Below are 12,467 nucleotides of genomic sequence, written 5' to 3' on the forward strand. Positions count from 1 at the left end.
GTGCCAGGCTGGGTTTTCTCACTGTGGATGAACACCACAGTGGTTTGTTTGCATCCACAGTCTCTTTTCTCTTTGTCTTTTTCTGTTATTTCTTGTTTTCTTATGAACGTGGTGACCATCAAAAGGCCGTGAGACCTGTGCCTACAACTCCCAATGAAAAACCAATAAGTCAACGGAGTCACTTTTACATATTTACACTGTTTAATATACAGCACAAAAAGGTTAAGCTAAAGACACAATCGATATTCTTTTGATGTGGGTTTGTAATTGACTGCTGTACTGAAAAGGAGTACACACTTTGAGACGATAAAGTCTGCCCAAAATAGGCATTTTTCTCAGTGGATGAAATCCGTCTGCTTGACTGCAGTGTGTTTTTTGCTCAGGAGTATAAGCGCAAGCAGCTGGAGGAACAGCGTCAGTCAGAGCGACTGCAGAGGCAGCTGCAGCAGGAGCATGCTTACCTGGTGTCTTTGCAACAACAGCAGCAAGAAAAGAAGCCCCAGCTCTACCACTATAACAAAAACCTGGAGCCCAACAACAAACCTACCTGGGCCCGTGAGGTAGCAATCTTACCTACTTTAGAAGCATTACACACCACAGTCAAACTACTGTACACTGCCATCCTTCTTTCCCTGCCATCCTTATTTTTAGGTGGAGGAGCGAAGTAAGCTCAACAGACAGGGCTCACCCAAAATCTGCACCACTGTCTCTGACACTGCCATCCAGTTGCGCTCTGACTCAATCAGCCAATCAGGAGGGGCCCAGTCTGCTCAGACCCCACCAATGCAGAGGCCTGTTGAACCCCAAGGGGGGCAGGGAAAGGTGGGTGTTTTCAAATGTTTAAAATTAAGTTGATCAAAACCTCCTAGAAAAACAATGCAAGATACAACTGATTATGCTTTTCTGGCCCTAATTCTTTAGCTGCTTTACCCTGTTCAACCTTATTTACTCCTTCTTTTTCTCCTTTTCCCTCCTTTCCATCTCCACACATCTGTGATCACTACATGTTAAACAAATCTCCTTCTCCACCTTGGCCTGCCGTCTTGTGCACTCTTCCTTCCGCTCTGCTGCTCCTCCCTCCTGGTGTGCTGCTGCTGCTCCTGTCCTCTGCAGTTCCAGATGGCTCACTTGGTTCCATTGAAGCCTTATGCTGCCCCTGTCCCTCGTTCCCAGTCCCTCTGTGACCAGCCCACTAAGACCATGTCTGCATTCCCCACCCAGGATCCCTCCCTTACCCCCACGCCCCGCCCCATCCACTCTAGAGAGCTGGTGCGTCAAAACTCTGACCCCACTTCTGAAACCCCGGCACCACTGGCACACCAAATCGGAGAGGATCGCGGCCCCTGGATCCGCCTGCCAGATGTGGAACTCCCACCCAAGGTGAGGTCTAGTGGCGAGATCTAGTGGCTGGTTATGACTCAGCAGTAAGTTCCCAAACTGTGAACTTTTAGGAAATAAAAACTCTGTTCACCTTACACAGTATAGTAGCTGGTGGATCTAACAGTTTTTCCATCCACTGTTTGACCTGCCTTTGGTGGTGGTTGAAATCCCACCCTGTACTCACTGTTTACATCTCAGGAAAACTCTTAACCAGTTGAGGATGAGCTTTATGTGAATACCTTTTTAAATGTGGTTTATGTAATTTTAAAATGTGCAATAAGGGTTGATTGGGCTACCTGACGAAGGGCCAATCTTTTTAGGAAATTACTGTTCTTTATTAAGGGTGGTGAAAGAGTTATAAAAAAAAAAGTTGTGATTAAACATGATGATGTTTAATCACTTTCTTAGCTACGGTTTTGTTAAAATACTGGTTATGTAAGACTATGATGTTTCTGTCCTCAGATTCCCCAGAGGACAGCGTCTATTGCCACAGCTCTCAACACCAACCTGAACTCTGGCATAAGGCATCCAGTACGGGCCAGGTACTGAGGACAGTCAAATGATTTATCAGATATTTCCTTAAATTAGTGCCTGCTCAATGGTGGTAGATAGACTTCAGATAACTGATTTGTATCCTCAATGTATCCTCATGGCAGCAATCCAGATCTCAGCCGCAATGATCGCTGGGAGAGAGGAGACTGTATGAGCATCATATCCAATCTGCCCCAGACTGGCTCTCTAGAGAGGCATCGCATCCTCAGTGAGTCCCTGCCTCCCCAATGCTATTTCTCTGCAGGCTGTCTTTGCATTAAGTCTGATTTCAGACAGATTTCACACTCTACAACATTGTTATGTGCAGGTTCCTCCAAAATGGATTCACCCATTCTCTCCCATGATAGTCGTCATAAGCCAGGGGAGTCTCGCACCTCCTCCCGCCCTGGGCGCCCTGCTGTAAGTGGTTCTTTCAAACAGGCATTGCATCGGTTTTCTCTCCACTATCCCCTACTTATAAAACTAGTTTTAACCTTACTGTAAGGTTAAACTAGTTTTAACTTTACTGTAAGATTGCATGCAACACATATTGTATTGTAAAATAAAAAGCACTAACGTAATGTACATATGCTCTGTTCAATCTCAAACACACCTGTTCTGTAAACGGACAAATGGTTATACTAACTCAAAGTTTTCTCCTCACATACCTTTCCTGTACATGTGCTACGCTGTTGCTGTTTCCCTTCATGTTTCTCCTCTTCTCTAACCCGGTTTGTTGACTTTACCTGAACTTGTGCAGAGTTACAAGAGAGCTATAGGGGAGGTTAGTATCACTGTGTCTTTTGTGTGTTATGCAATGTGTTCATGCATGAGTTTGCATCTGCATTCAATGACTGTAGTACATGTTTGTAAAGAATGAATTGCATGCTCCACACTCTTTTTTATTAATTGGGTAAATCATGTTTTGTCTTTGAATGAAATTCCACTCTAAACATTTTTCTGTTACTATGTGGACATCCTACACTCAGGCCTTGCTACTATGCCCCAGAATCATCCCAAAATGTCACCAGCTGACAGGCTCTGAATTCTGAGAGTATTGACAGTTTTGAGTCATGACTTACATTTGGACTCTTTCTAAGGGTGGGATTCACCAGAGACCTTACGATACAATATCATCACAATACTTATGTCACAATTATATATACACCATATTATGGCAATTTTAAAGATAATGCAATATTCTGAGATATATTTAAAATGATGTCCCCAAAAGGAAACGTCTTAGATCTGTTATCTAAAAAGATAAATTACTCTGTTTCTTCATCTCACTTCAGTTTTATTGCTGCCAAATGGGTTTGTCAAGCAGGCAAACTGACCAACACATACTGTATATGATAATAGATTGATACCTGGTGTCTGTGTATCAGTATTGCCACGGAAAATGTTGTGACACTATGCTGTATCAATCCCCCCAACTCTCCTTCTGATGAATGCTCACCTTCACTTGTGTTGGGTTGTCTTTAATATTCACATTGTATATATTACTGTTGCATTACTGTCTTTGATAGTTGAGATTATGTTTAAAACATTCTTAAAGTAAATGGTGGTGTATGTGTGTGCAGGACCATGGCCTCTTTGCCAAGGAGCGTGCTGAGGAGCAGCCAAGGCCCCCAGTCAAGGCCAATGATTACTCCTCCTCTTCGGAAAGCAGCGAGAGTAGCGAGGAGAGTGAGAGTGGCGAAGGAGCAGAGGAGGAAGAAAGCCCCACAGATCGGTTACACTAACAACTACAAATAGAGAGCATTAATTGTTTTTATTTGTCAAATTTACTTTTGCATCAAGTAGTCAATACTTACTATAAAACTGTCTCTTTTCACTCTTTCCCATTATCAAGCTTAAGGTCTTATGTCATCATTGACTTCTATTCCTCTATTGATTTCAGTCACAGGGACGCAGACACTGATTCAGTCAACACCATGGTGGTTCATGAAGACGAAGGCGAGGGGGGAGAGGGAGAGCAAGCTGGGGGATATGGCGATCAGACCATGCTGGTGCAGAGGGTAAGTCATCTGTGTACCTAATGATGCTTAAAATGCATTGGGACTTGATGGAAAATCAACACAGTACACATCAAAGACCCAAAGCTGCCTGACAGGAGCACCGGGTCCACTTTGTTCTTTGGTTTTTTTTTTTTTCCACACTTAAATGACCAAATGAAGAATATTATGTGGAGCCATTTTCCATGTATCTTTAATGAAGTTTGATAATAATAGGAATAATGAAGATGCCCAAAACATGATCGTCTGGTTTCACTGAAGATAGGGCTGGGCAATATATCAATATTATATCAACATCAATATATGAGGCTAGATATCGACTTAAATTTTGGATATTGTGATGACAAGTGTTTCCTGGTTTTAAAGGCTACATTACAGTAGAGTGATGTAATTTTCTGAACTTACCAGACTGTTCTAGCTGTTCTGTTATTTGCCTTTACCCACTTAATCATTGTATCCACATTATTGGTGATTATTTATCAAATCTCTCATTGTGTTAATATTTTGTGAAAGCACCAATAGTCAATAGTCAACCCTACAATTTCGCCGCAATATCGACATTGATGTATTTGGTCAAAAATATCGTGATATTAGATTTTTTCCATATCACCTAGCTCTAACTGAAGAGCACCTTTTGTAGATTTAATGCTTTGCACCACTGTAATAAAAGCACTTGTTTGCTATCAGCTTCAATATTGCACATCTGTTGTTGGTAATTTTTGAGAGTTTTTGGAAAAAGTAGTGCTGCTGGGAGGCTCACAGGATCAGCACAAAGTTGACCATGAGAACTGCGAATTGCGAGCCAGTTAATACACCTTTACAGTGGATCAGTAACTGTGCGTCAATAATGCTGCAACTGAATATGTTTTTTTGTTTAGTTTTTTATTGTGTATATGCCCAAAGCCACCCTGTGTTAGGTTGGCAAAGATCTTTGAGATTTTTGGAGAGACAGCAATATGATTCAGTGAAAGACAGCACACATCTTGCAGGTGGCTCCTGATGGGCTGAATGTGGGAAGTGTCCCCTTCACTGAAGTGCAATAGTTTTGTGTGTTTATGCATTTTAATATGCAATAAGCGTCAAATATTTGTGCCAAGCTACAGTGACACAACTGAATGTCAGGGAAAGATTTGGAGTCATTAACTTAAAGGTCCAATGTGTAGGAATTTGTCCCATCTAGCGTTGAGATTATATATCGCAATCAACTCTCTCGCACCACGCAGTTCAAAGTACCTATTACAGCTACGGTAGCCTTCACGCTTCAAAAAGCCGGTCTCTTGCTCTTTTCAATATCTTTTTTTTCTTTTTCTGGGCGAAGAAGAAGACCCCTGTTCCTAAAATTTGGATTTTGAATACGTGTGGTCCTCCATGTTAGCTACGATACCCATTAGCAGCATTAGCAGCACCTGTGAGTTTATCATGTGACAGCGAAAGGTGGAGCAGTACTATATATCCTGTATGTCTTATCCTAACCGGCTAACGTATTTCAAGATGGTGCATGAATATGGAGCGTCTACCCCAGTTCATGCAAATGTAAAATTTCAAGCCGAAAGGAATACTTGGAATTGATGGTGGTGGTAAATATTCATGAAAAAGTACAAGTTTGTGAACGGGCATCACAGATTTTGATAATGATCAACTAAACACGTTACACACTGGACCTTTAACTTAAGTTATAACTAAAATGACAAACCTCATACAGAGGATTCCGATTACTACATAATGTAAATATGATTTCTGTTTTTAAAGTAAGTCTTCAATCGAGTCTCACTGACAGCACAGAAAATCAGCTGCATCAACAGTGGCAGCCCTACATGTGTCACCCACTAGACAATTTATATCATCTTCAGATCACATTTCATACCACTGTGCAAATGAGATTCTTCTCATTTACCCCTGAGTATGTGAAAAAGGTGGTTTTAACTGAGACAAAATAGAAGGTGTAGATTATCTTAAGGAAATTCATGAATTTCTTGAAATATATCTGTGAGAACACCATGTACAGATGGCATATATATTTTACCACATATGATTTAGTATGCAAAAACTGAAAATGTGCAATAAATGGCCCTTGCTTGATCTTTCAGTTTGCATATTTTGTTAAATATTAAGATTTACAAGCTGTGCAGATAGATCTTCTTTAGTCTTTTCATAGTCCGTCAGTTTTAAAACTAGTGTTTTAGATTCTCATTATCATTCAAAAATATACTCTACTAATATACTATATTTTTTGTTTCCCCTTTTTCCATAATGTGGCAGTAAATCATTCCAACTCTTGTTCAACCAAAACCAGAAGACGACTTTTGGTTGTGGACAGTTTTTCCTCGCCACTGTCGCATTTGCCACTGCTAATAAATCACTGGAATTGTTGGGGCTTTGTAAATTATAGAGTGTGGTCTAGACCTACTCTATCTGTAAAGTGTCTCGAGATACAGTGAGGAAAAAAAGTATTTGAACACCCTGCTATTTTGCAAGTTCTCCCACTTAGAAATCATCGAGGGGTCTGAAATTGTCATTGTAGGTGCTTGTCCACTGTGAGAGACATAATCTAAAAAAAAAAAAATCCAGAAATCACAATATATGACTTTTTAACTATTTATTTGTATGATACAGCTGCAAATAAGTTATCGAACACCTGAGAAAATCAATGTTAATATTTGGTACAGTAGCCTTTGTTTGCAAGTACAGAGGTCAAACGTTTCCTGTAGTTTTTCACCAGGTTTGCACACACTGCAGGAGGGATTTTGGCCCACTCCTCCACACAGATCTTCTCTAGATCAGTCAGGTTTCTGGGCTGTCGCTGAGAAACACGGAGTTTGAGCTCCCTCCAAAGATTCTCTATTGGGTTTAGGTCTGGAGACTGGCTAGGCCACGCCAGAACCTTGATATGCTTCTTACAGAGCCACTCCTTGGTTATCCTGGCTGTGTGCTTCAGGTCATTGTCATATTGGAAGACCCAGCCTCGACCCATCTTCAATGCTCTTACTGAGGGAAGGAGGTTGTTCCCCAAAATCTCGCAATACATGGCCCTGGTCATCCTCTCCTTAATACAGTGCAGTCGCCCTCTCCCATGTGCATAAAAACACCCCCAAAGCATGATGCTACCACCCCCATGCTTCACAGTAGGGATGGTGTTCTTGGGATGGTACTCATCATTCTTCTTCCTCCAAACACGGTTTTATGACCAAAAAGTTCTATTTTGGTCTCATCTGACCACATGACTTTCTCCCATTACTCCCTCTGGATCATCCAAATGGTCATTGGCAAATTTAAGACGGGCCTTGACATGCGCTGGTTTAAGCAGGGGAACCTTCCGTGCCATGCATGATTTCAAACCATGACATCTTAGTGTATTACCAACAATAACCTTGGAAACGGTGGTCCCAGCTCTTTTCAGGTCATTGACCAGCTCCTCCCATGTAGTCCTGGGCTGATTTCTCACCTTTCTTAGGATCATTGAGACCCCACGAGGTGAGATCTTGCATGGAGCCCCATGCAACGAGTCCGAGGGAGATTGACAGTCATGTTTAGCTTCTTCCATTTTCTAATGATAGCTCCAACAGTGGACCTTTTTTCACCAAGCTGCTTGGCAATTTCCCCGTAGCCCTTTCCAGCCTTGTGGAGGTGAACAATTTTGTCTCTAGTGTCTTTGGACAGCTCTTTGGTCTTGGCCATGTTAGTAGTTGGATTCTTACTGGTTGTATGGGGTGGACAGGTGTCTTTATGCAGCTAACAACCTCAAACAGGTGCATCTAATTTAGGATAATAAATGGAGTGGAGGTGGACATTTTAAAGGCAGGCTAACAGGTCTTTGAGGGTCAGAATTCTAGCTGATAGACAGGTTTTCAAATACTTATTTGCAGCTGTATCATACAAATAAATAGTTAAAAAAATCATACATTGTGATTTCTGGATTTTGTTTTTTTTAGATTATGTCTCTCACAGTGAACATGCACCTACGATGACAATTTCAGACCCCTCCATGATTTCCAAGTGGGAGAACTTGCAAAATAGCAGGGTGTTCAAATACTTATTTTCCTCACTGTAACTCTTGTTATGATTTGATTCTATAAATAAAATTTAATTGACAGCAGCTAAAGGCTGAACTGGTTTGATAACTATTTAGATGATGGTGACAGAAAGCAGGAGAGAACTCTAGACAAAGGGTGTTTTTTGTTTTTCCATTGCATGTACATGGTGCATCAATTACATAAAATAAACATTAATGGCTGGCTCTCCCAGTGTTAAGAACAGGAACTTGACTTTTTAAAGCAAGTTTGGTCACGAATGTTTCTTCACTTCTTGTGATTACTTTGGTGTGCTAACCATAACTGGTCATATCCTGGTAATTGGTGCAGCGGATTAGCCTTAATCCAAAGTGTGTGTGTGTGTGTGTGTGTGTGTGTGTGTGTGTGTGTGTGTGTGTGTGTGTGTGTGTGTGTGTGTGTGTGTGTGTGTGTGTGTGTGTGTGTGTGTGTGTGTGTGTGTGTGTGTGTGTGTGTGTGTGTGTGTGTGTGTGTGTGTGTGTGTGTGTGTGTGTGTGTGTGTGTGTGTCTTTTACCTGAAAGACCCCAGAGAAGCGGAGCCATAATGGATACACTAACTTGCCAGATGTGGTGCAGCCCTCCCACTCCCCCACCGATTCAGCCACTCACTCTTCCCCTGGGAAGGACTCGGTTTATGATGTAGGTTATACTGATGCTAAATATATCAGTCCTAAATTCCTGATTTATTGTTTTGTGTTCCCTTTCTGCCATAACACATTGAATTTCATGACAATCAGTTCAGCCTGTTAGTCTTTAAACTGTGGTTGTAAAGGGGCGCTATGCAATTTGGGCAATTTCTTTGCTTTTTGCTTGCAGGTTTCTCTATAGAGCTCCCCCTACAGCTTCGGAATAGATATTTGGCAACACTGTTGTAAAAACTCATTGGCGACTCTCCCCCCTCCCATCTTCTCACTCTGGTCATGTGCATTTGTTTTCATAGAAGCCGGCGAACGCACAGAGCCATTTCCACTAAGGTAGACAGCTAGTAAGCTAGCTAGTAAGCCCGTAACAGACAGCAATCATAATAAAAACCTTTACAGACAATAGCAAACATCCTGAGGTCAGAATAACAAGAAATACAAAGATGAAACTGATATTATAATCATATAACGATTCCAATGACTCCGAAGCTGGTCAGTTAAGGTAAGTTAAGCTAAAAACTGCATAGTTCCCTTTAATGCCACATAGGCACAGGAAATATCAGTTTTTAACATTTTGTCATGATGTTGACTTAAACAACACTGTACAACTCATACACCCTTTCTGCTCCACCAGTATCAGTCCAGGGGTTTGGTGAAAGCATCTGGCAAATCCTCTTTCACCACCTTTGTGGATCTGGGCATGTACCAGACACCAGGAGGTACAGGGGATAACATATCTGTCAGTGGTGAGTCAGGAGCTTTTCAGACTTGCAGCAACATCTGCTTGGAGATTCTTGAACTTCTTTACTACCTTATCCTTTGACATAATTTCTTGTGCAGTAAGATACTTTAGGAAATGAAATTGTGCTGAGTTTTTTACATTAAAATTATTACCTTTTTAAAAAAAAAAAAAAAAAAAAAAAAAGGATGAATGGGAGATTTGTGTCTAGCTCAAAGCCTTTGTACCATGGTTTGGGTTTTCTTTCCTCAATTAAACCATTTCCATTGTGGCCTCCCTGTTTAGGCTTGAGGTTTGAGCAGCTGAAGATGGAGGTGAGGAAAGGCTCCATGGTGAATGTCAATCCCACCAACACGCGCCCCCCCAATGACACACCTGAGATCCGCAAGTACAAGAAGAGGTTCAACTCTGAGATCCTGTGTGCTGCGCTCTGGGGTGAGAACAGATTCAGTACTTAAAGAAAGATTAAACACCAAGCGTCATTAGATCCCTTAAACTAACTTATTACACAAATCTCTGGAGTTAACAGACTCAAAACCTAGTGTGTCATCAGTAACTCGTCTCTGCTTTCATTATCAAAGCAATTTTGATCAAATAAATACCTGCTCTTCCAGCCTTTTTACACAAGCGGTTTTCCATAAGTGCCATCTTTTGCCAATGTGATTACTTGTTGGGGAAAAAAAGTTATCTTATATTTTCCGAACAGCGTGTGCTGTTAAAAGGGTTAGTCTCTTCTCTCTATCTTCAAATAGGCTTATATGGTGATGTCACCACAGTTGCATCACACATTCATTAAAGCTGTATTTTTATTTATTTTTTATTCCTCCTGTAAATAAAATGGAATATCATGGTGGTAGAGTTGCTGCAGGTTATGATGTGGAAATGATCATGGAAAAGGAAAGCATACGAGATTACAAACAAGTGTTGCAACACAGGTATACTGCCAGCATACCTTGAGCCGTGACTAGAAAGGCAATAATTACAATAATTTTATGCAAAATGAAAAAGCTGTTAATTTGTGCATGTGTGTGTCCCCAGGTGTTAACCTGTTGGTGGGCACAGAGAACGGTCTGAAGCTGCTGGACCGTAGTGGTCAGGGCAAGGTTTACCCCCTCATCAACTCCCGCAGGTTCCAACAGATGGACGTCCTGGAGGGCCTCAACCTGCTCATCACCATATCAGGTCATTACTGCTGCTCATCATCATTCTGCTCTCACTACAGTTGGTTAAAGCTGTCTGTACTTTTGGCATAAGACTACCGTCTTTAATGGGATGCCAAACACTAGATGGCAAATTGTGCTAATGCCTTCAGAGTGATTATTTTGCTTTGCAGGAAAGCTTTTATTTCTGTGCACTGTGTATTAGGGCCTGGAGGTATTGACAAACTCTAATATCACAATATCTTTTAACAAATAGGAAATCCCAGTATGTTTTACTATATACTGAATTAATAATTTGATATTTTGTTGATTATTTATGATATTGTTTTATCAGATATTAACAAATAACAATCAGTCAAACAATCAGTAGTAGTGTTAATAATGAGCAGAAATGCAGAAAATGCCATCAACATGTTTGCACAGCTAAAACGCAAGTTTAGAATTGTGTGTCAGTAACTGTAAAGCAGATAATTAAAATGAATGCTGCATGCAGCATTAAGTGGACCCTCGCACGTTCACGCATAGGAAAGACAATTTAAATTACATATTCTAAAATTATGAGAACCAAAATCCTAGACTATATCTAGTTTCATATTCAATTAATTTTAGTTATGTAACTCCCAGCTCTTCTGTGTATAGTTTGCAAATCTTAATTAGGTCAAAATATGATTTAAACCATTACTGATATTAGTCTCCTTCTGTCCATTTCTCACTGTGTCTATTAAGGCAAGAAAAACAAGGTGCGTGTCTACTACCTGGCCTGGCTGAGGAACAAGATCCTCCACAATGACCCTGAGGTGGAGAAGAAGCAGGGCTGGACCACTGTGGGGGAGATGGAGGGCTGCGTGCACTACAAAGTGGGTGAGTGACTGATGATTGCTGTTTTATCACTGCTGTCTATTCCACTCTGGAGAAGTTTTCATAAGTGCATTTGGCACAGTGAATTATTGATTACAAGTATCTGATGTCAGATGGCCTTGTGGTTGTTCTATCTAGTGAAATACGAGAGGATAAAGTTTCTGGTGATTGCTTTGAAGAATGCGGTGGAAGTCTATGCTTGGGCACCCAAACCTTATCACAAATTCATGGCCTTCAAGGTAAGTCTCCCCCTTTCCTATTAGTTATGCAAGATCAGTCAACCAGAAGAGCATTCAAGTTGATTATCTTCTCACTCACTCACTGCTCCCAAACCCCCTCCACTCCTTTTTAACCAGTCTTTTGCAGACCTGCCACACAGGCCTGTCCTGGTCGACCTGACTGTGGAGGAGGGGCAGAGGTTGAAGGTGATCTACGGTTCTTGTGCTGGCTTCCATGCCATCGACGTGGACTCTGGAAACAACTATGACATTTATATCCCAGTTCATGTGAGTTGTACATCTGTCAGACAGCAGTGTTTTGGGAAAGGTGAAACCTACAGGAGCTCATTCCTTCTGTTTTCATGTCAAACAGATCCAGAGCCATGTGATGCCGCACGCAATTGTCTTCCTGCCCAGCTCAGACGGCATGGAGATGCTGCTGTGCTATGAAGACGAGGGCGTCTATGTCAACACCTACGGACGCATCATCAAGGACGTGGTCCTGCAGTGGGGCGAGATGCCCACATCTGTTGGTGCGGGTTAAATCCAAAAACAAACTTAAATGGACATTTATAAAAGTGGATATATCCTCTGTACAAACTGTAACCAGCTTGCCTAGTACTCATGTTACATGTTTCCTTTGCAGCTCATATCTGCTCAAACCAGATCATGGGATGGGGAGAAAAGGCCATTGAGATCCGTTCTGTAGAGACTGGCCACCTGGATGGTGTCTTCATGCACAAAAGAGCTCAGAGGCTGAAGTTCCTTTGTGAGAGAAATGACAAGGTGAGAAAGATGCAAATGCTTAAAGTGTGGGACAATAAGGTCACTAATAGTAGCTGTTTGTTTGAAGACATGCGTGTCCTTTTGTGTCTG

The 12,467-nt window shown here is 41.4% G+C and overlaps 1 protein-coding gene across 3 annotated transcripts in view; it reads left to right on the forward strand.

The window, feature by feature from the left end:
• mink1 (misshapen-like kinase 1) overlaps nt 1–12,467 on the forward strand; it is a 32,466-nt gene that overhangs the window by 16,986 nt on the left and 3,013 nt on the right. Inside the window, exons 13-30 of one of the 3 annotated variants that reach the window (XM_028596277.1) lie at nt 384–560; nt 652–822; nt 1,114–1,380; nt 1,843–1,922; nt 2,037–2,140; nt 2,240–2,331; nt 2,672–2,695; nt 3,495–3,646; nt 3,815–3,932; nt 8,498–8,614; nt 9,251–9,362; nt 9,641–9,790; nt 10,394–10,537; nt 11,242–11,376; nt 11,512–11,612; nt 11,730–11,879; nt 11,965–12,124; nt 12,238–12,377. In XM_028596277.1, coding sequence (XP_028452078.1) covers nt 384–560; nt 652–822; nt 1,114–1,380; nt 1,843–1,922; nt 2,037–2,140; nt 2,240–2,331; nt 2,672–2,695; nt 3,495–3,646; nt 3,815–3,932; nt 8,498–8,614; nt 9,251–9,362; nt 9,641–9,790; nt 10,394–10,537; nt 11,242–11,376; nt 11,512–11,612; nt 11,730–11,879; nt 11,965–12,124; nt 12,238–12,377 — 2,394 coding nt within the window. The remainder of the gene's footprint in view (nt 1–383; nt 561–651; nt 823–1,113; nt 1,381–1,842; nt 1,923–2,036; nt 2,141–2,239; nt 2,332–2,671; nt 2,696–3,494; nt 3,647–3,814; nt 3,933–8,497; nt 8,615–9,250; nt 9,363–9,640; nt 9,791–10,393; nt 10,538–11,241; nt 11,377–11,511; nt 11,613–11,729; nt 11,880–11,964; nt 12,125–12,237; nt 12,378–12,467) is intronic. The other 2 variants (XM_028596278.1, XM_028596280.1) reach the window with 2 other exon arrangements.

The sequence above is a fragment of the Perca flavescens genome, chromosome 13, assembly GCF_004354835.1.
Source record: "Perca flavescens isolate YP-PL-M2 chromosome 13, PFLA_1.0, whole genome shotgun sequence".
NCBI classification, from domain to species: domain Eukaryota; kingdom Metazoa; phylum Chordata; class Actinopteri; order Perciformes; family Percidae; genus Perca; species Perca flavescens.